General features: G+C 38.4%; 1 protein-coding gene across 1 annotated transcript in view; it reads right to left on the bottom strand.

Moving 5' to 3' along the window:
• The window catches only part of LOC148353441 (potassium voltage-gated channel subfamily KQT member 4-like), a 132,390-nt gene that overhangs the window by 20,535 nt on the left and 84,042 nt on the right, over window positions 1-27,813 (bottom strand). The window contains exons 9-11 of the mRNA XM_088351990.1: window positions 14,844-15,079; window positions 11,151-11,259; window positions 4,320-4,451 (exon numbers count right to left, since the gene is read on the bottom strand). Of these exons, the coding sequence (XP_088208116.1) occupies window positions 4,320-4,451; window positions 11,151-11,259; window positions 14,844-15,079 (477 nt within the window). The remainder of the gene's footprint in view (window positions 1-4,319; window positions 4,452-11,150; window positions 11,260-14,843; window positions 15,080-27,813) is intronic.

Genomic DNA, 27,813 nt, shown 5'->3' with positions numbered 1-27,813 from the left:
CTCTCTCTCTCTCTCTGTCTCTCTCTCTCTCGTTCAGTGCAGTCTAACTGAAAGTGAATATGACGATATGCTTATCGTTTGCAGTAATTTTTGACATTTTTACAAAAGAACTTTGCATGCACAGTGTTTTGAAACCATTATTAAGGACAAATTTCATGGAAAAATATTGCCTCAACACTCTTAACTTAAGGTGGAAGGCAAATTGTAAATGGCATATTTACATGGATTTGGGACACAGGATTTGGCATTATTATGCTTTCATACATTTGATTAAATCATCAAATGACACACAGTGAAATAAAATGTGCTGAAGAATTATCTTTTGTCTAGAGAGCGTGTTTGGCAGTTTTTTCAAATTTGTCTGAAAATATATGATGTGGCTTTTTCAATTTATTTTTAAAACATTTTTTGCTTTTATGGCTCTTTGGGTCAAAAAGGTTCCTGACCCCTGCGATAAAGAGTCATGATACCTCAGCGATACATGAGGCAAAAAGAAACAATACATCCATTTTTTTTCTCATTTGCATTATCCTGTACAAGTTATGTTTCACTGTATATTTGTTTAGAAAGGGACAATTTTCTTGGTTTTGAAACACAGAAAATATACAAATACATTTTTTTACTAATCCAACTTTTTCATTAAAAGTAATCCTAAAGTTGTATTTTCCTTTAAGCACTAAATGTAATCATTTGCATTGAAAAACTCAGAGCAATAGGGCTTAGGTGTCAAACATGCAGCCCAGAGCCAGATCGGCCCGCCAAAGGTTTAACACCAGTCCGCCACAATATGCTAAGAAAAGCGCAAGAGAAAAATGACTTGCACTTTCAAATACACCCACTGGATGTTGGCAAAGCCAGGCACCACTCACAAAGCAACTAGAGCTCTCACTCACTCACTCACTCACTCACTCACTCACTCACTCACTCACTCACTCACTCACTCACTCACTCACTCACTCACTCACTCACTCACTCACTCACTCACTCACTCACTCACTCACTCACTCTCTCTCTCTCTCTCTCTCTCTCTCTCTCTCTCTCTCTCTCTCTCTCTCTCTCTCTCTCTCTCTCTCTCTCTCCCTCCCTCTCTCTCTCTCTCTCTCTCTCTCCATATATATATATATATATATATATATATATATATATATATATATATATATATATATATATATATATATATTTCTTTCTCTTCTTTTGTCTCATTTTCTTTTTTGTCTTTTTCTTCATTCATTCTTATTTTCTCTCCATCCCTGACTCTCTATTTATTATCTTTTCTTCCCACTCCATATCTTTATTTTTTCTGTTTTCAATTTTCTATGTCATTCTCTGTCTTTATTTTTCTTCAACCTTCCTTCTTCCCCGCTCTCATTTTTTTCTCTTGTTTCTTGCTCTCTGTCACTCATTTTATTTCTCTCTCTCTCTCTCTTTCCCCCTAAATAGGGAAGGAAAAATAAGGAAAAAGGAAAAATAGGAAAACTGGAATAAAAAAGCAGAGGAAAACAAAGCTATAAAAGGAAAATGGAGAAAAAGAAAGAACAAAAGAAATCCATTAAGAAAATAAAGGAATTAAAGAAAAAAAAGCCCCCCCCCCAAAAAAATTATATTTATCTTTTTTCCTTTTCTTTTTTTATATATTTTTGTCTTTTTAATCTTGTCTTGAATTTTTACCGTTTGTCCCTTTTTCTTGTATATTTGTTTTACTTTTCTCTTTAATTACATTATTTCTTGTCTTTTCAAAAGTAATAATGTGCATTTTGGTCACTTTGAGTCTATTTTGTCTTTGTCATTTTCGGTGGCATGACAACATACAGCAACATCTAGTGGTAAATTAATTATATACACTGTCCCTTTAACTTTTATATTAGGCGGGGGGCCTATAACTATCATCCAGGGATTGGCCCCTGGGCAGCGGTGTTCGAGACCCCTGAATTAAATGTACCTACTGTTTTAACATGCAAGTTTAAACCCATGATGGTACCACAAAGGTAATTTCCCGGCTTTGCCAGTTCAAAGAAAGTCATTCAAAATGTTGCTCTGAATTAAAGTGTGTGTTTAGAAGACTTCATTTGATGACATTAGTTTAGTATTAGTTGAGGGCTATGGCAGGGGTCGGTAATCTTTTGGCCCAAATAGCCATCAAAGCAAAACAAATCTGTTTTTTCAAAGAAGAGAGCCACACCATATATTCAAGACCAACCGTCAAACCCGCTAAAAAAAGCTAATTCTTCAGCGCATTTTATTTTACTGCGTGAGATTTGATAATTTAATCAAATCTCTTAAATAAGAATAAGTCCAGGTCTTGTGTCCCATATGAGCAAATATACCACTTTAAATTTGTCTCCCTCCAACAATGACTTAAGATCATTTTGACTGCCATTTTTGTCCTAAATAATGGTTTCAAAACAAGATGCAAGCAGAGTTATTTTGTAAAAATGTCAGAAAAATCCTGCAATCGAGGATACTGATTTATTTATCTTCAGTGTAGACAGCACTGAGCAGAAAAGAGTGCTCTGTTTGCATAGTTCCTTCCGCCCACCCCTACTGCGCGCCTAGTCAAATTGCTCTGTGTGCTCCGTAGGGTTTTGTCTGACTGTTTACAGTTTGTTCTGTGGGTTTCCATCATTAGGTCTCAACTGTGAACCTTAATTGTTTAATGAGCTTCCATACGTACAGCTAAAATGAGGTCTGTTGGTGCAACACCTTGACTTAAAACTGTAGTGGGAAGTATGTTATTTATCTACTGGACCAAACCTTTCATACTATTAGCGCTTTGTTAGCAATGTGCACAACAGTCTGGACTCCATGTTTCTAATAATTGGAATACTAGGGATGAGGTTTGCAGAAATATAGTTTTATCCCAGAGCCATATGTACCACTGCAAAGAGACATACATGGCTTGCAAGCCATAGGTTTCCGACCCCTGGGCTATCGGAAGAGCCAAGCTGGTCCAACCCCAGTGATGTCTGACCGTATACAAATGCAGGGCCGGTGAGGAAAAGTTCTTGGCGAGCCTATTGAGGGGTCGTGGAGCAGGACCTACAACTGTGTCCAGTCTGAGGGAGACAAGAAAAGATACTGCCTACAGTGGATATAAGAACAGCACACCCCTGTTCAAAAGAAGCGTTTTAATGATGTGAATGATCAAAAATTCAAAATGTTCAACTGTATCTGTTATCATTACCGTATTTTCTGCACTATAAGGCGCACTTCTTTGGTGGCGGACTGCGGCAGGACTTAGTGCCTTGGTAGTGGAGTTTGATAGAGTGTGTAAGAGAAAGAAGCTTAATGGTAATGCAGACAAGAGTAAGGGAATAAGGTGTTTGAGAGGTAGTGATGAAGTTGGATTAGAGATATTGTTGACTGATGTAAAGTTCCAGGAAGTAGATGGTTTCAAGTAGTTGGGTTTCTATGTGGCAGCAGGTGGTGGCTTGGAAGAGGATGTCAAGAAGAGGGTGGGTGAAGGATGGAAGGAAATGGGTGTCCTGAATGTAATGTTTAAATGTAGAGATTTACAACTGGATGCAAAGTGAGGATTGTAGGAATGTGTGGTGGTACCAACATTAATGTAAGGCTTAGAGGTGTTTGAGAGTAAACAATTATAATAGGTAAATGTCTTTGAAATTAGATGTCAGCATTGTATGTGTGTGGTGACACAACTGGATATAGGTGAAGGGATGAGGAAGTAAGGAGAAGAACTGGTGTGGTGAGAGACCTTGCTGAGAGGGCTGATGGGGATGTTTTGGAAATATGAATAATAATGGATGAAGGCCGTTTGACTCAGAGAGAATGTAGTGCAGAGGTTGTGGCAAATAGAATGACAGGATAGCCTAAATGTGGATGGATGGGGTGAAACGTGCTCTGGAGGTGAGGTTGGTTAATTTAATTGATGCAATAGTGTGTGCTAGGGATGGATATGAATGGTGAAGGATAGTTAAGCATGACTGATAATGACTCATATGATGCAGAAGGGGTAAACCAATGTATGCTGTCGGGACTCTGCTAATTAAAGGTTGCATGGCACATGAACTCACCCTTAGTTGTGCTGTTGGCTTAAAGTTCGGTGTCAGGTTAGGCCAAGCGAAGTATAATAATTGTTTTGTGAGGATGTCCTTGACTTAATCCACCTCCCAAAAGGAGGATATGGCTATGGTATATAATTTGATGGATAGATATTACTACCACAAAAACAATGCAAATGAACATGGTTTTGTACTTTCATATACCCGCTGTAGAAAGAAAAATAGTGTGAAAGTCAAGATGAAGCGTGAGAAAAAGCCAAAATGAACGCAAGGCGGAGTTGCTGCGGTTGATATTCTGACCTAGTCTGGAGGCTCTTGATCCGGCACAGCATGTCAAGGTGTCCTGCTGAGTACTGCTCGATCACATCCTTCACATCGTATGGACGAAGAGTCTCCTTGAACTTTTTCTTCGCTACATGGAAACTCATGATCCTGAACACACCAAAGATGACTTCATTTCTTCATGTCTAGGAGCAGGGGAAAGGGTGGTATAGCACAAATGTGGAATAAAGAACTCCAGGCTACCTCCCCTCACTCTCTTGTAATTTTGCGTAAAATCCCAATCCAAGATGTTGGATTCACTAAAAATTCATGGATGAAATGACCCCATTTTTGCAGATTATCAACTTACTGTATCAGCTGACTTCCTCTTTTAGGTGAGATATCACAGCCTTATAGTTTTTGAGTATCTTATTTCAGAATGATCATGATGTTTCTGTGATAACTAAATTTTGAATTCCAAGAGTTTAACCTTTCCAATGATATGTGTCATGACACATTTCAGTGACTGGTGACATCCTGAAATAACGTCTTTGTTTATAACATACCCTTATAAACAGGCTGTCATAATGTTAAGGGGGTTAATGCGAAGGAGCTATAAGCATTCCATTACATGTCTTGTTAACTGTCACAATTCACACATTATTTGTTAAATTCAGATAACTTATATCGAGAGGTGGGTTATCTTCTGTTCCACGTTGGCTTCGTCCAAACCAAAAAAGGTCCAAACAAGTGATGTACCGCCCTTCTTCAGTGCAAGCTTCGTTTCCTTCACGTTCGTTGACTCTGGGACTATGTTTACGGAGTCCGCCATGACACTCAATGAGCTCACACGGTGGGTGCGGCATAGTGCGGTGCTTGCAAACTTTGAATTGCTTTTATTGGCTCATGGTATTACTAAAACTTGCCTCTGATTGGTCGGCGCTTTTAAAACTCGAACAGTAAAATTGTGGCTGGCTTAAACTCCATCACTCAGAACAAAACCTTTAAAAAAAAACGCAGTGTTTTGCCGTTTCACATCCGCACTATGTTCAAACTTCTGACTTTTGACTTCGGACTGTCACCCACCCTACTGCATATTATTCTGAAGTAACATTACTTTTACTTGAGTGAAAGATTTGGCTACTCTACCCACCTCTGCTTATATATATCACTCTGGAACCCAACTAATAAAAAGTGGGTTCAATACATAGTCTGCACCAGTAAAAACCACATGAAAACAGCAGAGGGTAGCAGCTCTATCGCTACCTTGTTCAGTTCACTGCTCTTTCTGGTGGTTTCAAAAAAAAAGAAACTGTGTAAATCAAAGTTGCCAGAGGAAACCAAAGAGCCGATCAGTGTGTGACTTATTTACCGAGCGAATAATATTGACATGGGTAAGTCTATCTGCACATTTGCTTGGCTAGCCCCCCACTATTGTTCCTGGTGGGCTCTGCAGTTGCCTGCTTCCCCTGCTGAGAAATGAAAGATGAGTCTCTATTTCAAAATCACCCACTGGAGAGAAACTGCCTCCAATCCTCAACCCGACACCCTGGGAAATAACAGGGGAAAGGAGGCTATGTGGTGGTAGTAGTGTAAGGGCAGGGAGGTACAACACCGGTTAGACTTTATACGGGGTTTACACACCCTTTTCATGGCCGAATTCAAGCACTTTTCAAGCAATTCTAAAGTCAATTTTTCAATTTCTCCAGTAACTCCGAAGGAAAAAAATCCAAAGAACGTTTTTGTTGACTTTGATGACTAAAATGAAGTTGCTATTTTGCTGCTAGCACATACTTTGTGCCATTTTGAGCTGTTCCTATCGATGTTCCTATCGATGATCAACATCTTTTCGTGTCAATGGGCTGCTATGAACTGGCAAGAATTCTTCCGTTCTGCCTCAACAATGCACGTGCAGCTTCAATATGTCACACCTGTTTACACAGAAAGAGCTCTAAAGTTGATTGCTAATAATCGAGTTCAATACGGAAAACAAAAGAAAAAGTACTGTATGTATAAAAAGAATGTATGTATTAAAAAAAAAAAAAAAAAATCCAAATTTGGACTTGTTTTAATGATATTGAAGCAGTGCCTTCAAGTTTTCAGACTTAGAGACTGCTAATCTTTTGGTATTTGTTTTACCTATTTTAATTTATATTTTTTGTGTGTTTTTCAGAGGACCTGTGTCTAAATTGGTTCTCATAGTATTGTAAACAGTTATTTTTTTGCATTTTGTAATAATTTATTTAGAGCACTGAGAGTTAATATTTTTAATTAGCATTTTATTGTTTTGCATTTTCGGGCATTTTAAGAAAATAACTTTTCTGTGAGTTGAACAGGGACAAGAAATGTATTAGGATACAACTCTTGATCAATTAGGCAATTACGTGTAACCAGCCTGGAAAAAGGGTGCTAGAAAAATATTTTTGTTGTATGATTATTCATTTGTATTTTGTTCTTGAGTAAATGTTATTTTCTTTTGGAAATTAGAAGTTTAATTTTGGAGGGAAATCAGCATACTCAGTCGCACTTTGCATGCATGCCTTAAGAGATTGAAAACACTACTCTCAGATCTCTGGGTAAGATTAAAAACAAGAGAAAAAGGTACACAAACCATGTTGTTTTTTGTTGGCATTTTATTTTGAAATGTCTTTTTAGAATTCCACAAAATAATGCGGAATCTGTGTTGTTGTGCTTTTTAAATGAAAGACCCCCTAAGTTGCTGAGCAACTAAGTTCTTCATTTGGGTGGGAAACTTAATGATCTGATGTCAAACAAAATATTGGTCTTCTTAGAGTGTTTTATACGTCTGAATTAGTTGTTGAAGTTTTATTTGACAGTAAGTATTTCTGTAGGTCAAAAATGTATTCTTACCACTTATAACCCTTAATGTTTCAACGGCTCGCCAGAAACCTATAAAGCCGGATTAAATCACCACTTACGTCCCCTGGCTGTCATCAAACAAGTTGAATGTCTGCACAAATGGCTTTATTACATCCAGGACAATCCAGAGAATCCAAATGTGTAAAATATTTACTCCAAAACACACTATAATGCGGAAATATATATATGAAAAAAACAGCCTAAAAGCATTTTGCTTTGTTGGACGTTTCTTGTTGTTTTCTGTTTGTCCCTCTCCAGAACCCCCTTTCAAAACAAACACATAAAATGATTCCCAATATGGTTGTTAGCCTCTGACCTTTTGATTGACACCACTCTTGGCCAATGCAGGCTTTTTTCACGGTCCACAGTCCGCATTAGCCTATAACTGATTGATAAACGGAGATCAACTTCTGTAGCTGCAAATATCTTCAGGCAGTAGTAACCGATTCAACTGATGATTGTCACATTGTTTAGCCAATGAAATTCTCAACATAAATACGCACACATTTACGGTGTGTATTTAAATCAGAGCCAAAAGTAAACGTGTGCAATGCCAATCGTCATCTATTTTTCCACACCATTATTACAGGTAAGTGTGCACAATCACTGATAGACTCCCGGACAAAGAAATCAAACAAATACAACTCTTTCACAATGTAAAAAATGGGTAAAGCAAAATTCACAGTTGCAGAGTTCTTATGGCTGTAAACTGGTCGATCCAATTCGACAAAGTACCAGATAAGGCTTCAGGCTTTGTCTTAGCTGGTTTCCAGCCAAGATGTCCATGCTAGACTAATCTGCAGGCATTTAATTGGGCACATTTTGTAAACATAATATTGTAAACATAGGACAACTAATACACAATGTCCCTTTCATATAAAGGCAAGTGCCTTAAACTATCATCCTGGGGGGCCGCAATTGGCCCCTGTAATGCGAGTTCGAGACCCCTGATGTAAAAAAAACCTATTTGTCTTTTTCTGTGTTCTGAAATGAGGGTGTGTCAACTCGGATTTGCAGGGAATTATCGCCATCTACTGTAAATGAATTGTGATGACGCTCATTTAATTTGTTCTTTTATTTTCATGGTAAATGGACCCAACTTACCACTTGAGAAATACTGAATTAGATGACTAGTCTTTTGGCTACTGAAGGGAGTCGTACTTACTCCTTCCAATTACATTTACCGTATTTTCCGCACAATAGGGCGCACCGTGTTATAGGGCGCACCCCCAAAAAATAGTTTTTGGTCCTATATCTTCCATAGATAAGGCGCACCGGATGATAAGGCGCTACAATGGGAACGTGGACAAAACAGTCAGATGATTCAGTCCAACTGATTACCCCCTTAACATTCCCAAAGCTTGCAAAGAAGCAAATACGTGTCGTAGACACGTGCGGATGCGGTGTCCGTACAATGTCACTTAAATGCGTCATTTCAAATATCATTCGGAAGGTTGAAGTCTTGGGATTCAAGAAATGCCAAACATTTCTATGTTTCTATTTTCGCTCACAACTTTACTGTGCATATGACACTTGGAATTGAGTTTAATTCACTCAACTCATCACAGCAACATCAAGATAGTTCTAAAACAAGATACCGGGAAAATATAAAGCCGCATAACTCACCCAAGTTCTCACGTTCAATAATGATACGCAATCATGGTCTTCTTACAACCGTGAGTGAAGTAAATCCAGGAGAGTAGAATATTTACAAATACAGACTAATGAAACATGTTTCTTTATGGCGTACTGTAGCAAGCTTGCTACGCCATTGCTAAACTCGTCCGATTGAAGGGTTTGTTTTGGGCATCTAGCCAATCCGAGGCTCCGAATAACTTAAGCCAACAGTGATCGATTCAAATGATGATTGACACATTGGTTAGCCAATGAAACGCCGGTATATAATCCCAGCATACACCGCGGACTTGCTACGCCATTGCTAAACTCGGCCGATTGAAGGGTTTGTTTTGGGCATCTAGCCAATCCGAGGCTCCGAATAACTTTAGCCAACAGTGATTGATTCAAATGATGATTGACACATTGGTTAGCCAATGAAACGCCGGTATATAAATCCCAGCATACACCGCGGACTTGCTACGCCATTGCTAAACTCGTCCGATTGAAGGGTTTGTTTTGGGCATCTAGCCAATCCGAGGCTCCGAATAACTTTAGCCAATAGTGATCGATTCAAATGATGATTGACACATTGGTTAGCCAATGAAACGCCGGTATATAAATGCCAGCATACAACGCGGACTACTCCTTGTTCGGGGTAAAATCAAGTCGGCGGCCGTTGAGTAAGTTGTGAAACCTTGGGAATTTAATATTGAGCCATATATAAGGCGCACTGTGTTATAAGGCGCATGGTCAGCTTTTGAAAAAAATTAAGACTTTTAGGTGCGCCTTATAGTGCGGAAAATACGGTAATTGAATTAATTCAATTTGACATGAGGAGCACATGGCGGTAATCACATTGCGTCTTGACCCGCCACGTTGTGGTTCTAGGCCAGGCTAGGCGCCGGCTGCTAGGCACCGGCTGAGGAAACCAGCTGGGGAGCACAGTCCAAGTCAACGCGGGGCCCCGAAGGTGTCGGTGGCGACTTTGGACGCCAAAGTTGCCACCGACACCCTTGCGACTAGCGGTAGGATCAGGCCTAAAAACATCAAGCTCCACCCGGCATCAACTTGATTTGACAGACCGAGTCCAAATAAAACCCGAAGCTGCACTTCTGTGCCGTGCGTACTTCGGTGCCTAGGTGTAGCTAAGTTTTTGCTTCGGCTAAAGTGTGAAGTGTGCCGAAGTGCAGCTTCGGGTTTATTTTGGACTCTGTCCCTCAAATCAAGTGTGCACTGCTGTGCCGAAGCGCACACTTTGGTGCCGAAAACTACTGTTACTTAGAATAATTTCACTCAAGTAGAAGAAAAAACAAATCATCTAAAAATTTACTTAAATAAAATAAGTGCGCAAATCCTTCTCAAATAGGGAAAAAAAAGCAGAAAGAGAATCCCAGCCTGGCCCGACTAAATGATTGACATTTTATGCCCGAACTATGCCCGAATTTCGGGCCGGAATTGGGCCCGGGTTCCAAGTTCTTATCTCCACTTGCGACCATCTGTCTTGTGAAAAAAAAAACAACCTAAAAGATAAAATCCTTGTAACCTGAAACATTTATAAATAGAGACTCCTTTTGAATGTAAATGCGTCAATCCGTTCCAAGCCCTTGCAATTTAAAATAAAATAAATAAATCATAAAACAGCATCCGAATATGAAACAAGTACATGTTAAAATTAGAAAATACGACACAATAAACATAAAATGAGAGGCACATAATGAAAAACAACAAAGAATAAAGTAAATAATAAGAAAATAATTTACTTTTTAACTGGCCTCAGCAGTGTTTTTGCCTTGCGTTCTTGAAAACTGATCCAATTACGTCAGATTTTTTTTTGTGCTTCCTTTTGTTTAATTACCGTGGCGTGCAGTATATTATGGCCGTATTCTTTTGTGAGATCACACTAGCATACTTTCTATTATCTGTTGCTTTGTTCCGATGGCCAGAAAAAGTTATTTTCTCCTTGTCCACTTTTCTATATTCCTCTTGTGGTGTTCATTGTGAATGGTAGCTCTTCATAGCGGGTCCATACAGTTGACAGTGTACATAGCGGGAAGGGGACACGAAGAGCATACTGGTATTCACACATATGCACTGGGTTGTGGCAAATGGTAGCACGTACTGTACTGCATTTTTTACTTTGTATCCTGAAACACCTTCGGAACTAGAGGCAATATTTTCCCATTCAAGTACTTTGTAACCTGAAACTTTTTTATGTAAACACATTTTTAAGTCGAAGTACTACTGTAAAGAAATTGCATTTCCACTTTGCTGTTTGTCCAAACCAGCCCTCTCTTCTCTCAAATGTAGACAATCTGAGACACGTAAACCTGCTGGAGAGTTTTGTTTGTGTGGGGGGGATATTTAAGGTCTCACCTGACAGCTCTAATAACTGCTTTGAGAGGAGCTGACAAGTCCTTGGCTGTGATGTCACAGTGGCAACCTCGCTCATCCTGAGAGTCTTCGGTGGTCATGCCGGCATCCACTAAGAGAATAAACAAACAGGATCATGTGAGCCCAATTTGGAACAAAATGTTTGGAAAGGTGTTTGAGCATAGTCTTTTGTGATACAATTTTCATATACAGTGAAAAAAATAAGTATTTGAACACCCTGCTATTTTGCTATTTCTCCCACTTAGAGATCATGGAGAGGTCTGAATTTTTTATCATAGGTGCATGTCCACTGTGAGAGAGATAAACTGAAAAGAAACATCCAGAAATCACAATGCATGATTTTTTTCAACGATTTATTTGTGATATACTGTATCTGCAAATAAGTATTTGAACACCTGAGAAAATGAATGTTAATATTTGGTACAGTAGCCTTTCTTTGCTATACAGAGGTCAAATGTTTCCTGTAGTCTTTCACCAGGTTTGCACATACTGCAAGAGAGATCTTGGCCCACTCCTACACACAGATCTTCTCTAGATCAGTCAGGTTTATGGTCTGTCGCTGAGAAACACAGAGTTTGAGCTCCATCCAAAGATTTTTGATTGGGTTCAAGTCTGGAAACTGGGTGGGCCATGCTACAACCTTGATATGCTTCTTACGGAGCCATTCCTTGGTTTTCCTGGCTGTTTGCTTCTGATCGTTTTCGTGTTGGAAGACCCAGCCACAACCAATCTTCAATGCTCTGACTGAGGGAAGGAGGTTGTTCACCAAAATCTCACAATATATGGCCCCAGTCATCCTCTCTTTAATGTTTGTCTTTATTCAAGTTTGCCAAACTTCCAAAACTGTTTAAGAGTATTTACTTTGAATTGTTGTAGCCAACATTAAGATTATCTAAAACATGCGGCCGTGGGCCAGTTCATGCCTGCCGACAGATTGAATCTGGCCCCCAGGACAAGACTGAGAGGAGCTCAATAAGAAAAACAAAAAACAAAATCTGAGCTGCAGTTTTAAATAAGGTCAGGTGCCACTTTCAAAGCAATTGCAGCTGTATTCCTCCTCCTCTTTTTTTCTTTCTTTCTCTATCTTTCTTTCTTTCTCACTCTATCTATCTCTTTCTATCTTTTTTCTTTCTTTTTCTATTTCTTTCTGTGTTTTTATCTTTCTTCTCTTCTCTCTCTCTTTGTTTTTCTTTTGCCCATTCATTCTATTTCCTTTTCTCTTTCTTTCTCCTAATGCCTCTTTTTCTCTCTTTATCCCATTGTATCTTTCTTTCTCTCCTTTCTACCATTTCCCCTTTTTCTTTCCCTCTCTCCCCTTCACTTTTTGTTGTTCATTCTCTCTCATTTTCTTTTTATTTCCCCACGTCTTACTTTCTTTTTTCTCTTCCTCACTTTCTTTCTCTCTCCCGTTCTTTATCTCTTGTTCTCTCTCTCTCTTTCTATATATCTACCTTTCTTTTTTTTTTCTTCCTCTTTCTTTCTCTACCTGTTTATTTATTTTCTCTTTAATTTACTCGTCCAGCCGCAGTTTTTTTTCCACTAGGTCACAGGCGTCAAACGGGCGGCCCGCGGGCCAGATCAGGCCCGCTAAGGGATTGAATCCAGCCCGCGAGACAACACCCAGAGAAGCGCAAGAGAAAAACAAGCTGCAGGTTGAAATATGTCCACTTGCCAAAGCCAGGTGCCTCTCACAAAAACACTGTACTTCTCTCTCTTTCTTTTCCACCCCTTTTCTCCCACTCAGTCTTTTAACCTCTTTTCCTCTAACTTCCTTTTTTCCTTTTCTCTTTCTCTCTTCCTACCTTTCGCGCTTTCTTATCTCATTTCTCTCCTTCTGTCTTTGTATTTCTCTTTGGATTTCTTTCTTACTCTCCCTTTCGTTTCCCACTTCCTCACGACTTTTTATCCTTTGTTTCTCACGCTCTCTCCCTCTCCCTCGTCCCACCCTCTCTCCTTTTCCTTTCTCTTATTTCTTTATCTCTTTTTTTTCTTTCTCTTTAATCTACTAGTCCAGCCCCCAACAGAATGTTTGTTCTATCGTGTGGCCCCCGAGTTAAAATGAGTTTGACATCCCTGTACTCTCTCTCTGTTTTCTTGATAAAACTATCTTAAAAACAAATGCGGTGCTCGCCTCTTCAATTGAATTACCGTATTTTCCGCACTATAAGGCGCACCTAAAAGTCTTGTTTTTTTTCAAAAGCTGACCATGCGCCTTATAACACAGTGCGCCTTATATATGGCTCAATATTAAATTCGCAAGGTCTCGCAACTACGAGAAACAGCCGCCGACTCCATTTTTCGCGCTGTGCATACTGGGAAATATTAAACGATTGGTAGTTGCCGGGGCTCGTGTTGTATTTGTTTACTAAGTGGCAAAATGGCTACCCCATTAAACTGCTTAATTCATATTCAACAAATACAGTATTTGTCTGAATCCAGGGTTATGACTGGTGAAGATGTAAAGCACAATTTACCTTAAACAAACGCAGAATTATTCAGAATGTCACGTTTGAGAGAGAGAGAGAGCGAGAGAGAGAGAGAGAGAGCGAGATTCTCTTTCATACGTGCATTTGTATAAGAAAATGGCTCCTGTTAAGAGACACGCGTACAACGCCGAGTTTAAACTCAAAGCGATCAGTCACGCAGCACAACACGGCAATAGAGCGGCAGCGAGAGAGTTAAACTTAAATGAATCGATGGTACGGAAGTGGAGAAAGGATGAAGATAAGCTCCGCCAAGTAAGGAAAACTCAACAAAGTTTCCGTGGCAATAAAGCAAGATGGCCAGAGTTAGAGGAGACACTTGAACAGTGGGTTGTTCAACAAAGAGCGGCAAGCAGAAGTGTCAGTACGATAACTATACGTATGAAGGCAACAGCGCTGGCACAAAAACACCGGACGTGTTGGATGGCCCATTCACTGAGATATGGTCAATTCGAACACAGCAGAAGAAGAATTCGAGGGATTCGTCGATGAGGAGCTTATAGAGTGATCTTTGTTTTTCTTTTGTGTGTTTACGTTTTACATTTTACAGTTATTATGTTATTGCTTTGCACTCGTTGTTTTTGCACATTACGAGTGTCACTTTATTGCGATTGCACTAACGTTTCATTTAAAATAACAGTATCAGACGTTTTTTTCTTTGCGTGTTGACTAAATGGACAAAAAATAAAATGATATGTCGATGTTGTTCAAAGATGTGTCACGAAAATGCTTTACCTCAGAGAAAATAATAAAACGGCTGTTTATTTATTTTGGGAGTGAATGGAGTTGTGGAAAGCTTGTTTGTTAATAAAGTTTGACCTTTTTGAATATTTTGTTGACATTCCCTTGAGCGTGGCAACATCTAGAGGTTGCATAAAGTAACTACATTCTCTACTGTAGTCAAGTCGTCACATTTATTTACCGTAAATAGCCCTTAATCCCAAAAATGTCTCGAAGGACTGCACAGGATTACAATTACAAAATTGCACAATTACCTGATCTTAAACCAGCATGCACTTATAGCGCCTTATAATGGGGTGCGTCTTATGTATGGCATAAGTTTTAAAATATATCATTCATTGAAGGTGCGCCTTATAACATGGTGCGCCATATAGTGCGGAAAATACGGTAGGTAAAGTCATTGATTGAGCCCTAAATTGGCTACATTAACAAGCAAACTGTGGACTGTTACCGTCTGAAGCTACGTTGCGAGTCTGGCTCTTGAGCCTGAGCGAAGGTCTGAAGCGCGTTCGGTCGTTGAAGCTCCAGCTCTTCTGCACATTTGCAGGACTTTGGCTCATCAGTTCACCTGCCGCCTCGTTTCCAGGGGAACTGAGCTGCCGTTCGTTGATGTACGCCTGGCGGCTTCTCGTGTTTTGGCCCCGAGGACTCGCAATGCGGACTCGCTCCTTGAAGCTCCGCTTTTGACTGCATGGATGGAGTGAGGGAAGATGAGGTCGAGAGATTCAAAAGGCAATGTAGCAAGTGTTCCGGAGAGATTTTTATAACATACATCATCCGTCTGACATGCTCAAAACCAAAGCGACAAGTGTCAGAGACTTCAAGACAGTGTTTTATATTCGTCCACTAGATTTCAATGTCATGTGTAGTGCAACTACAAATATAGTCCAGACTACAAACTACAGAGACTAAAAGGAAGCAAAAAAGTAACCCTTTTTTCACATTTTTATCCAGCCTTTTTAAAAGAGAGACAAAAAATGATTTTTAAATAGAATAAAAAGAGGGACAAACAAATGAGAAAAAGAAGCAAAAAAGAAAAACAGAAGCAAAAAGAAAAGTAAGGGAAAAGAATGCAAAAAAAAAGGAAAATGGGAAGGAAAGAAAGGGAGTTAAATAGAAAATGTCAAAAACAGGAAAAAAAGTTTTTTCTTTTAATGTTTTTATTTTTTTTCTTGGGTTTCAATGTTTGCCTTTTAAAAAAATTTCTTTTGTTCTTTTCCCATTTCTGTATTTTTTTCACATATTTCTTGAGTTTTACTTAAATTTGTCTTATTCCTTTCTTTTAATTAGTTGTGATTGCTTCAGCAAGGCACGACTACATTGCCAAGTGCAGGCACAACTATTATAATCCCCTGAGATCTTATTAAAATTATTATTATATCTATCTTCTTCCGCCGAATTTCGACGGGCCTCTCCTCCCAGAGGTTTTTGGTATATGAATCGTTGGGCTACTGCCCAACGATTCATATACCAAAATTTCCGGCCGAATCAGGACTCTCCTGCGACAATACAGATTTTCGATGCGGGGCCCCGGAGACCAAAAAAAGTCTCCATTCGGAATAATGGGTTTTGAGAATCTCCCATCCGGAATACATGGGCCCATTCATTTCTATTGGTAGTCATGGTAATGAGGGCTTTTCCAGAGGGTAGTCATAGTAAGCAGGGACTCCAGGGTGCCCTGAGGGGGCCCGACCCACATTACCTTTAACCATAGGTAAATGGTGAATTCCAAAGAGTGTATGCTAGGGAGAGGATGCTAACAGCTATGTGCGCCGCTGGCAAAGTGTTGGGCTGGCTATGCCAGCCCAAATATTAGCACAAGCTAGCTGTAAACACTGTTGGTGATTAGTTGGCCAGCCCAAGTATTAGCAATGAGAGGTTGATGCTATGCTTACTTATGCCAGCGGCTATGCTTACTTATGCCAGCGGTAAAAACTGTTGATGACGAGTTGAGCTGGCGCAGCTGTAACACTGTAGGCAATGGGTTGGGCTGGCGCAGCCAGCCCAAGCATTAGCGTAAGCTAGCTTTAAACACTGTCGGCAATGCTAACTTCTTCATAGTAAAAAATTTAGGTAATGGCTATATTTTAACGACTTCATATTTACAAATTCTGCTAAAGGCCTCGTGTTAATAATAATAATAATTTCCTTTGTATTGTCATTCTTTGTAACAATGTACACAGAACGAAATGTCGATACACCTGACCCATTGTAGCGAGCCGATGCAGCCGCAGCCAACAGAGGGCGCCGCCATTTTTACCAATGTTATAAGTCTTAGTTGATGAGTTATGCTAACATATACATGCAAAAAGTGATGCTAACGGCTAAACGCTAACTGCTTCATGCTAAAAACTTTGGTAATGGCTATATTTTAACGACTTCATATTTATAAATTATGCTAGTGGCCTCATGTTGATGAGTTGTGCTAACAGATACATGCTAAAAAAGGATGCTAAAGGCTAAATGCTAACTTCTTAATGCTGAAAAATTATTCTAATGCTAACATGCTAACAGTGTTATTACTATGTTATTACCATGAATGTGTTTTTTAGACCTCCACAAGGCATATCCTTGTTGCTAACGGTTGTGGGCCCATCTCAAATGAACTTGCCAGTACTGGGGAGGTGTGGGGGGGCGGAGTCCCCCCACAGAACCAAGTAACAAATGACAGAGACATCTCTCTGAGTTAAAAACTTTACGCTAACTCATAATGCTAACAACCGGGGTCATATATACATGCCGGGATCATCTTCCAGATCAATCACAACTCTTACAACTGCCGCGGGAATTGTCTAGTTTGTCTCTTCTTTTTGTCATTTTGCTTTTTGTCTTATTTCTATTTTTTTCATTTTCTCTATATTCTTTTTCCCTTTTTCATTTCTTATTTCTCTTTTCAAAAGTAATAATTTGCGTTTTGTTCACTTTTAGTCCCCTCATTTTGTCTTTTGTTCTTTTAGCACTTGTTTTTGGTGGCATGTAAGGATACAGTAACATCTAGTGTTCAAATAATACACATTGTCCCTTTAACTTTAATATTAAGGCGGGGCCTCAAACTATTGTACTGAGGGCCGCAAATGCCCCAGAGCCACAAAATTAACAGGGTCTGACACCTTTTTCAAATTTAATCATTTTTAAGGCCTTAAAAGCAATTTTCCAATTTCTCCAGTACCATTAAAAGAAAAGCTCTTATTGGAATCTTGTATTTTGCCAAGCCATACATTTATCTGTGATTTATGTGTGTGATTTTTATTCTTTCGTGTGTATTTATTAAGACATATCATATTTAGATCTTGAGTAAATCACAAATTTGTTTGTGCACTTGAACAATATGTGAGCATATATTGTTTGAGACAAATTTTTCGCATTTAGGTGTTGGGTAAAAACAGGGGTCTCGAACGGCTGCCCCCTAAGGACTGTTGAGGTGTCCGTGGACCTGTTCTCAAAATAGTTAACCAGTGCTAGGTCTTTTTAGTGGTCGACTGAGTCTTCTATTCAAACCTATTTTTAATAATTGACATAGTAATGACATGGTAAATTGCTATTTTCGAAATTCAAATAAATAAATTCCCCAAAAAATCTATTCAAGTATTGATGATTGTTTTTTAAGCAATTATTTAAGAGAATAATGAAAATCTACTGGTACATTAAGTTTGTATTCATCTTTTTATTGATTTATTTTACAGGAAATACAACAAACTGAATTCCAATTTATGGGTTTTATAAAGTGAATTAGTGAAGAAATGTGCAGTAATTTTTCAGCTAGCTACCTGGCTACATTTTTAGTTCTGTACTAGCTATCTTCACACATTTTTAGCTATTTAGCAAGCTATCTAGCCAGCTTTTATGTTTTTTGCATGCTATTGAGTTAACACTATCCCTTTACTTGCAAGTTATCGAACAGAATTTTGGCCTCCTTTTTAGCTAGCTATCTAGCTTGGTTTTAAGCTTTCTACCTGGCTATTTAGATGACAATTTACTCTTTTAGCTAGCAATCATGCTACCCTTTTAGCTTTGTAGCTAGTTATCTTCCAACATTTTTACTATTTAGGATGCTATCTAGCTAGCTTTTACGTTTTTCGCATGTTATTTAGCCAACATCTTATCTTATTTTGCTAGGTATCAAGCTAAATTTTGGCCTACTTTCTAGCTAGGTATCTCGTTTTGTTTTTAGCATTCTATTTGGCTGTTTAGAGGGCTTTGTGCTCTTTTAACTAGCTACAGTATACGGCTACTTTTTTTAGCTTTGTAGCTAGCTATCTTCCTAAATTTTTAACTATTAAGCAAGGTATCTAGCGAGCTTATATGTTTTAACATTTTTTTTATAGTTATCAAAGCTACTTTCTAGCTATTTAGCAAGCCATCTAGCTAAGTTGCTATTTAAAAAAATAATATTAAACTCGGAGTCTGTTGCGCTAATAAGTATCAAAAAGTAATTTTCAGCTTAAGAAAGGTTGGAGACCCCTGGGTAAAAATGAGAGTAAGAAAGGTAAATGGGTTGAAAACTAAAAACATTTTCAGTTGCGGGAAGTCTTCGCATTACAGTATACCACTGGAAAACTGCCTTCCTTTATGGCCCACAACAAATGTCCATGTTTGATACGTAATCTTTGCATTGATACACATTTCATAGTGGCCTGTTTAGAAGATTTTTCTATCTAGGGGGTGATGACACCTCATAGGAAAATGCCATACAAACACATGCCAGCAGCAGTTAATCAGAACGGAAGTAGAAATGGAATGACAAAGCAAAACCACCAGAGAGCAGTGTTTGCGTCATTTTCAAGGTGACTTGTTGAGAAATAAAGTAACAATTTCAAGAATGTTTAATCCTTGAAATTGGCTTAATGATTGGCATCTTTCTATGTTGTTCTGCACGAAAAAAAAAAAAAAACTCAATCACTTGGGCTGTGAAATAAACTAAGAAAAAATTAATATTAAGGAATGGATTATTCAAGAAAAAAGTCATGGAAGTCTTGTTTTAAAAATACAAACAAATACGTGCATTTTGACAAAATACCACATATTTTGGGTTACCCTAAAACAGAGGTCTCAAACTCACGGCCCGGAAGCCATTTGCGGCCCTCAGGATAATCGTTTGAGCCTCCCCCGCCTTAATGAGAGAATTAAAGGCAGTGTGTATTATTCGACCACTACATGTTGTAGTTTTGTGTTTTACAACCTATAATGAGTGTCAAAAATCACAAGTAAGAATGAAAATTACAGAGATTAAAAGGGACCATTAGAACAACATTCTTCTTAGATTTTTTTTGCCCAGCGTTTGTCCAGATTTTATATTTTTGGGGTATCGTTAGCAGCAAGATGGCAGGCAATTATGTCAACTCCTTAGAGGTGAGTTTCATGTTGTATAAAATTAATGCCAATATCTCAACTTAGCAGTATTTTAAAAAAATGCACACAATTACAATAGTTTATGTATTTTTGCAAATATTTAAATGATTATTCTTTTTTTTAAATGAAATATAATTCTGCCCCTAGGAGACACTGAATAATACACACTGTCCCTTTGAGTGCAGCCCTAGCGTATTATGGATTAAGTTATTACTGATTGATGGATTTTCATAAAAACATTTTCTTTTATCTTCATATCTTACTTTGTGTAGCAAATTAGACAAAAATGATATTATATACCTTTTTTAGAAGACAATAACTCACTTTTGGCAGTTAGTTTTAGAAATATAGCAAAATGAGTTTTCCTAAGGAAAACAAGTTAAACTGTGAAAAAGAATATTTCAGATGAGCAAAATGATACGACAAAACAAAGGTATAGTTTTTTTGCCGTGTAGATCTATCATGATTTTGTGTAAAAGTTTTGGCATGGCTTTTTTAGAAATGTTAGTTTTTCTAAAATAATCCAACTGCATGAAATGAGCTTTTAAAAACATTTCGTAGCTCGGCTTTTAAGAGAGCTAGTGGAAATGATTAACTCTTTGTGACTAAATTCACGTTTTCTAGACCTTTTATCAAACATTCTTACCGGGGCCACCACAGAGACAGAGTGCACCCACACATATTTCCCCTAAATCCAGCCTTTACTTTTCAAGAAAATTTGCAACTCATTGGTCACAATAATTTCTAAACCAGGGGTCTCCCACCTGGTGCCTGGAGGCACCAACGTGCCCCTTGAGGACTGTTGAGCTGCCCGCTGACCTGTTCTGAAAATAGCTCACCAGTGCTAGATCATTGTGTTTTTCTGGCAAAATTACGTTTGTGTTGTTTGTTACTGTGTCTATTTAACCCTATTTTTAATACTTAACCTGGCAATGACATAGTAACAACATAATATTATTGGGATAAGTTCTTATTTTAGCAATTCAAATAAATAATTGCAGTTGATTGGCTTCATGGACAAAAAAATCTATTTGAGTATTGATGATTCTTTTGAAGCAATTAATTATGATAATCTATTTATTCACGTACTAAACACATTTATTCATGGATCTTTTAATTGATTTATTTTACAGGAAATGCAAGAAACTAAATTCCAATTTATGGGTTTTATAAAGCAAAAGGGCAAAGAATTTTTTTTTTTTAGATAGCTAGCTAGCTATTAAGCTGCTTAGCTTTGTAGCTAGCTGCCTTCCTATATTTTCAGCGATCTAGTCAGCTTTCCACATTTTTTTAATACTATCTTGCTAACATTTTACATCCGTCCTCTTATGGTTCAGATCCTACCTCTCAGATAGGACGCACTGTTAAATATAGTAAAATGACATCTGAGCCCTTCAGTGTTACGTGTGGTGTTCCGCAGGGTTCAATACTTGGCCCCCTTCTTTTCAGCATTTATATTATATTATCAAGTAGCAAGTTTAATATCAGTTTCCATTGCTACGCAGATGACATTCGACTATATCTTCCGATGGAGGAATCTGCCACACTAAACTGTGGAAATTTGGAGGCCTGCCTCACTGAGATAAAAGAACGGATGTCATTCAACTTGTTGCACCTTAACTCTGAAAAGACCGAAATGTTAGTTATTGGTCCATCTAAAGCCGTGACTTGTTCTCAAAAATTGCTCTGAACATTGACAAATGTAATATCTCACCCCGAGTGACTCAGTCAAAAATGTAGGTGTCATATATGACCTCAATCTGTCCTTTCAAGCACAGATAAAGAATATTTCTACACCAGCTTTCTTCCATCTTCGCAACATTGCTAAAATTCGCCCTACGCTGTCTCAGTCGGATGCGGTGATTATAATTCATGCGTTTGTTACCTCCTGTCTCAATTACTGTCATGCACTATTCTCCGGTCTCCCAAAGTCCAAAATCAAGAGCCTCCAGCTGGTACAAAATGCTGCAGCGAGGCTTTTAACTAAGACAAGAAAGTTTGATTACATTACCCTGGTTTAAGCTAACCTGCAATGGCTCGCTGTTAGCTTAAAATGTGATTTTAAGGTTCTGTTGGTAGTATACAAAATCATGCCCTCTATCTTTCAGATTTAATTTCCCACTATGTTCCAGTCTGGAGCCTTCGCTCTGAAAATGCTGGTCTACTAGTGATCCCAAGAGCCAAGAGATCCGCAGGTTCGAGAGTGTTCTCCATATGAATAACCTATATTTTATGTTGACAATATCTGTGTATTTGTCATGATTACTGATGTGACTCAGCTGTGCCTGCTCATTTGGTACCACCCGCCGCAGGTTCTGATTGGCTCCCGGTCACTATTTGAACTCAGTCCTGTCAATCCCCTGTTGTCAGTCTGTCTGCAAACCTCAGTGTATACTAAGCAAGCCTTTTTTGACCCTGACTCCCACCTGTCCCGTTTTTGCTCCCGTCGGTCTCCGGTTACGACCCGTTTTTGATCCCGACCACGTTTGCTCTCCCGTCCCGGCTTACGACCCGTTTCTGACCCCGACCACGTTTTTGCTCTCCTGTCCCGGCTATCGACCTGTTTTTCTGTCCTTGACACCGCCATCACTTGCTATCGAAGATCCACTTCCGTGTTCGGATCACAGTATGAGAGCGACTTGCTTCCCGCGCCTAGCGAACGCCGAATCGTGGACTCAGCCCTTTCTGTTTCTTCGAATAAAACTTGTGAGAAACATAACGCAATTTTGTCCTGTTGCCGTTCTGGTCCTGACAGTATAATTTGTTTTGCAACATCCATTTCAGGCTGGTTATCCTGGAAGGGGGATTCCCTTCTCAAGGCTTCTTCATTTTTATCATGTTGAGATTTTTGAGCTTTTCCTTGCCCTCATTTAGATCAGGGGATGGTGTAACAGATAGATAGATAGATAGATAGATAGATAGATAGATAGATAGATAGATAGATAGATAGATAGATAGATAGATAGATAGATAGATAGATAGATAGATAGATAGATAGATAGATAGATAGATAGATAGATAGATAGATAGATAGATAGATAGATAGATAGATAGATAGATAGATAGATAGATAGATAGATAGATAGATAGATAGATAGATAGATAGATAGATAGATAGATAGATAGATAGATAGATAGATAGTTAGCAATAACCTGTGGTCTGTGCAGCCCTTTGAGACTCTTTGTGATTAAGGGCTATACAGATAAACATTACTTGACTTGACTTGTTTTGCTGGTTATGAAGCTAAATTTTGGCCTTTCTTTATCTCTCTGTCTGACAATTTAGATGGCTTTTTACTCTTTAGCTTCCTATGTAGCTCCTTTTAAGTTTTTAACCCATTTAACTTTCTAGCTAGCAAGCCATCTAACTAAGTTGCTATTTTTCTCTTATTTTTCTTTTTCTTTTCTTTAGTAACAAAAAGTAGCTCTCGGCTTGAAAAAGGTTGGAGACTTATGCTCTAAACTATGTATTGCGAGACTTGCACATGAAATACATTAAAGTCGTGAGCTAAGATGTAGACAAATAAAGTGTAATAGACAAATAAAGGACCATCATGCACTGGAACAGGGACAAGTTCTTTTCTCTGTGAAAAGAGCCATATATGGGTTGCGGGCCATATGTTCACGCTATTAGTCAGTCATTCCTGCGTTGTATGGCGAGCTTCACTTTGATTAGTCTAGGGAAGACGCAGCCAGGATGCTGGGAAGTACCTCCTGTATTTCCTAGTACAGTGGAACCTCGGTTTTCGAACGCCTCTCAGTTCGGACAAATCGATGTTCAACCAAAAATTCCGAAAAATTCTTGCTTCGCTGTTCGGTCAAAAAATCGGAGTTCGAACGCAGGTACGCTAGGGTGCGATGCTGAGCGGCGTACGGGTGTTTTAGCCCCTAATTATGCCTCCGAAGAAGGTCGGTGCAAGCAGGACAGGTGAAAAAAGACAAGTTGTTCGTAAAACTATTGCCTTTAAGAAAGACATAATAGCTAAATATGAAAGAGGTGTACGAATTTCCGATCTTGCTAGTGAATACAGCATGGCTAAATCTACTATCAGTACGATAGTAAAGAATAAGGAGGCTGTGAAATCGAGTAATGCGGCTAGGAAGCAACTGCCGCAAGTTTTGGAAGATATTGAAAAACTTTTTATGATTTTTCTCTCCCCACCGTCCACCACAAAGGTAAGAAATCCTATTCATAATCCTTTATTTAATTTTTACACGTTCATGTTAGCGTAATCTTTCGTACGGAAGATTACGCTAACGCGAACGTACGATTAGCCTAGGTTAGCTTCATGTTTACGTTCGTGGTAAACATTCAGGGTGTTGGAACTGATTAAAACGATTTTACATTACTTTTAATGGGAAAAAACGATTTCGGTGATTGAACAAATCGGTTTTCGAACATGGTTCTGGAACGGATTATGGTAGAGAACCGAGGTTCCACTGTATAACTTTGGAAGAATTTCCCGTCGCTCTTGCTAGGGCACATGGGAAGAGTAAGAGGATAATATAAAAAGCATGGATAGGAGTAAAAAAACAAACCAAAAAAAATACTAAAATATATTACAATAAAATAATTTGTCCGGACACATACTTGTACATGGACATCAACAATTTTGGTGCAAAGAGCTAAAGGAGGTGACCTAAGATGTGACTTTAAGATTCTCTTAATTAACATAAAAATGTTTCCTTGGATCTCCCTAAATTTAGTTCCCCCTATGACCTGCCGCTCTGAAAACCCCAAGAGCCAAGAAGAAATCAGAAAGCTCGTGAGCGTTCTCCATCTGGGCAACAGTGCTGTGGAATGCTCTGCCTCTGGAGATAAGATATGCAACCTCAGTGGAAGTGATTAAGAGTGGCTGAGAGCGCTATCTACATGAAGAAGTGGCACCTTGAGGAAATTGGTGCAGGATTGAAGTATTGATCCGATTAAAATAGTGTATATCCGATCAGAGTACTTGCTTAGTATCAATAATAACGATACTTGGATAGATTCGCCCACTCCTAGTACCTGGTATTGATAAAAAACTCATCAGTTGAATATCAGTATCGCTATGGGTCTGAAAAACGACATTTTTACTGACATTTAAATATCTTGAAATATTCTAAAAATATATACATAACTTGAAACTGTTGTTTTTTTCAAAATTCCAACAACAAAAAATGCCAATAAGACGTTACTTTTTAATAATCTTAAAAAAAAAAAAAAAAAAAAAAAATGTTGGCCAGAAGAGAGAAATGCGCCATTTGAAATGCAAATTGATCGTTGAGGTTGTCAAGGAAAAGCCTTACTAAAACCAGCGATTTAGGACACCTCGCAATTCTGTTTTTATTAAAAAGACGTCTTACATTTTTAAAGTCTTTTTTTTATTGAACGTTACATAAAAACAAAACAAATTAGCATGACATTTTCAACTTTGTAGGGTTCTACTGTCTCATGATAAAATAAAGTTAACAATTTTGAATGGAACAGAAGTGCTGCAGAAGTACAGAAAAAAAGGAAATAGAAAAAATATAGTAAAAAGAAAAATAATAATGAAATGTTTAACGGGCAGCAAGGCAGCGCAGTGGTTAGCGTGTGTACGGCACACTTCTGAGGTCATGAGATCGAACCTCCTGTGTGGAGTTTGCATGTTCTCCCCGTGCTTACGTGGGTTTCCTCTGGGCACTCCGAATTTCTCCCACATTCCAAAAAAGCATGCATGTCAGGTTAATTGGCCAGTCCAAATTGTCCCTAGGTGTGTATGAGCGAGTGAGTTGTCTGTCTCTGTGTGCCCTGCGATTGGCTGGGAACCAGTTGGAGGTGTCCCCTGCCCACTGCCAAAAGACAGCTGAGATGGGCTCCAGCACCCCCGCGACCCTACTGAGGATAAGCGGTGCAGATAATGGATGGATGGGTGGATATGTTTAACTCTACACAAGGGGGCAGATTCGGAAGAATAGGATATATTTTCACATTGGGAATGTCATGTTCCTAAATTTTTCAAAAAAATGTTAAAATTTTGAAAAGTGGGTTCACATTTTTGATATATTCTTTGTGGATACATTTTTTTCTACAAATAAAATAAAATGCATTACTGTCTTTTGTATGTTTAGTATGATGAGTCCAAATATAATATGATCTTTGGATAACGTGGTAGGAAAACAGCATTTTACATATTTGTTTATTATTCTGTTTATTGTGAAGTTAATTGACAAACACTTGTATTTTGTCATTGTTTGAAATATAATCTTGTTTTGGGCACTCTATCTCTATCCGTCCAAAACTTCAACATAAAGAGGAGGATACTAAAAATATCTTTAAGCAATCCGATTCATCGATTAATTGTAAAGTTGATTTATTTATTTATTTATAGACGCAGACCAAGTTGTGGTCATCCCTTATTAAGTGTTTAGCTTAATGACAACAATCACTTGTTTGTGTCTCTTAATTGATTGTAAAAGTAAAATAAATGAATAAAGAAAAAAGGGGGAAAAAAAGAACGATTAAAATGTTTTCAGAAGCCGCTCGCGTGGCAGGAGGCTCCCAGATGTCAACCAGCCATAAAAAAACTCAGGAAAGTGGGAAAAAAGAAAAACAAAGAAAGAGTATGAAAAAGAGAGAGAGGAAGAGAGAGAGAGCGAGAGAGAGAAAGAGAGAGAGTGAGTGAGGAGAGAAAAAGAGAGGCTTATTATAAACTGTCAAAAATAAACTTTCACCCAATTTGAACTTGTTTTTGATTTTATTAGTTACGGTAAATTCAAATTTAGGTAGAGACACTGTGCGCTGTTGACTATTTCTGCTGCTTTTTTAATAACATTAATTTTTGCATCGGTAGATTGTTGTTTATGATTAATCTTGGATTTGTCTCATCTGAATTTTCATTATAGACACTGTAACTGCATGACATTAATATGACAATTCAGCTGTGGGCCATCAAGGCCTGCGAGGCCTTTTCTGCTTGCCTAAAAATATCTAAATCATGAGATGTTAGTTACATTTGGTTTGTAAATACTTCCAATTTGTCAGCTTCCTTTCATTGCCTTTTCTGGTTGCGCTGCTTCCAGATATGTGATTTTATATTCAAGCATTTAACCCCTTATTGCTCCTGTAAAATTCGCATAAAATCCCAATCCAAGACATACCCAAAGTAAATTGTATGCTGTCCTTGTAACGTTTAGAGAATATGTACAGTTTTGGCTGCTTTTAAATGGTGACACTGCAAAAGAGTGTAGCATGGGCATCTCATCTGGAAAACAGCTGGGACAACAGCATGAAGCCTTGCCTGATCCCAGGTCAAATTTGATCACAATCTGAAAAACTAATCATTGTATTTCACACATTTTTCTGACGGTAAAGTGTCCATTTGGAGACGACCAGTTCACAGCCCTAAAAACTTTGCATACGTGTATTTTACTTAATTTTTAGACATTGTGAAATGTTTGACTTCTCTTACCAGAAGTCAAACCATGATTGTGCACACTTGGGCGTAATACTCGTGCGTAAATATGGATCCTGGGTGGCATATGCACATGTTTTTTTCCGGCTATGATTTCAATTGAGATCGTTAAATTGCACTAATTTACGTTGGGGATTTCATTGGCTAACCATTATTGCAAACCACATTTGAATCAGTCACTATTGGCTATAGATTTTTAAAGCCAAATTGGTTATGTCAGTTTTTTTCTTCAATACAGGCCCTCATAGGTTGTCACAGGCTAAGTACCGTGAAAAAAAGCTTGCAATTGGCCAAGAGTGGTGTCAATCAAAAGGTCAGAGTTTAAGCGGAAGTCATCTGACGAGTCTTTTTATTTTTACAGGCGAGTTTTGAGCCAAACAGACCGATTACAACAAAGGTCGTCAAACAAATTAGGAATGCTTGTAGGCGGATTCTTATTTTCTGTTGGCATTATTGTGTCTTTTCGAGTAAATGTTTTGCACAGTAGGATTCACTGGTCAGTCTAAAAGTAACGACTCCACTTTTGCAGACAACTCATTTGATGACTGCCAGGGGACGTAATTGGTGAGTTATACCGGCTTTCTAGTTTTAAGGTATCTTGTTTCAGACTGATCGTGAGGTTTCTGTGATGATTTT

This window comes from Urocampus carinirostris, chromosome 13 (genome assembly GCF_059441175.1).
Source record: "Urocampus carinirostris isolate Australia breed hairy pipefish chromosome 13, RoL_Ucar_1.0, whole genome shotgun sequence".
NCBI lineage: Eukaryota > Metazoa > Chordata > Actinopteri > Syngnathiformes > Syngnathidae > Urocampus > Urocampus carinirostris.
The sequence above is the reverse complement of the archived record's forward strand: the minus strand, read 5'-3'. Positions and strand labels throughout refer to the sequence as shown.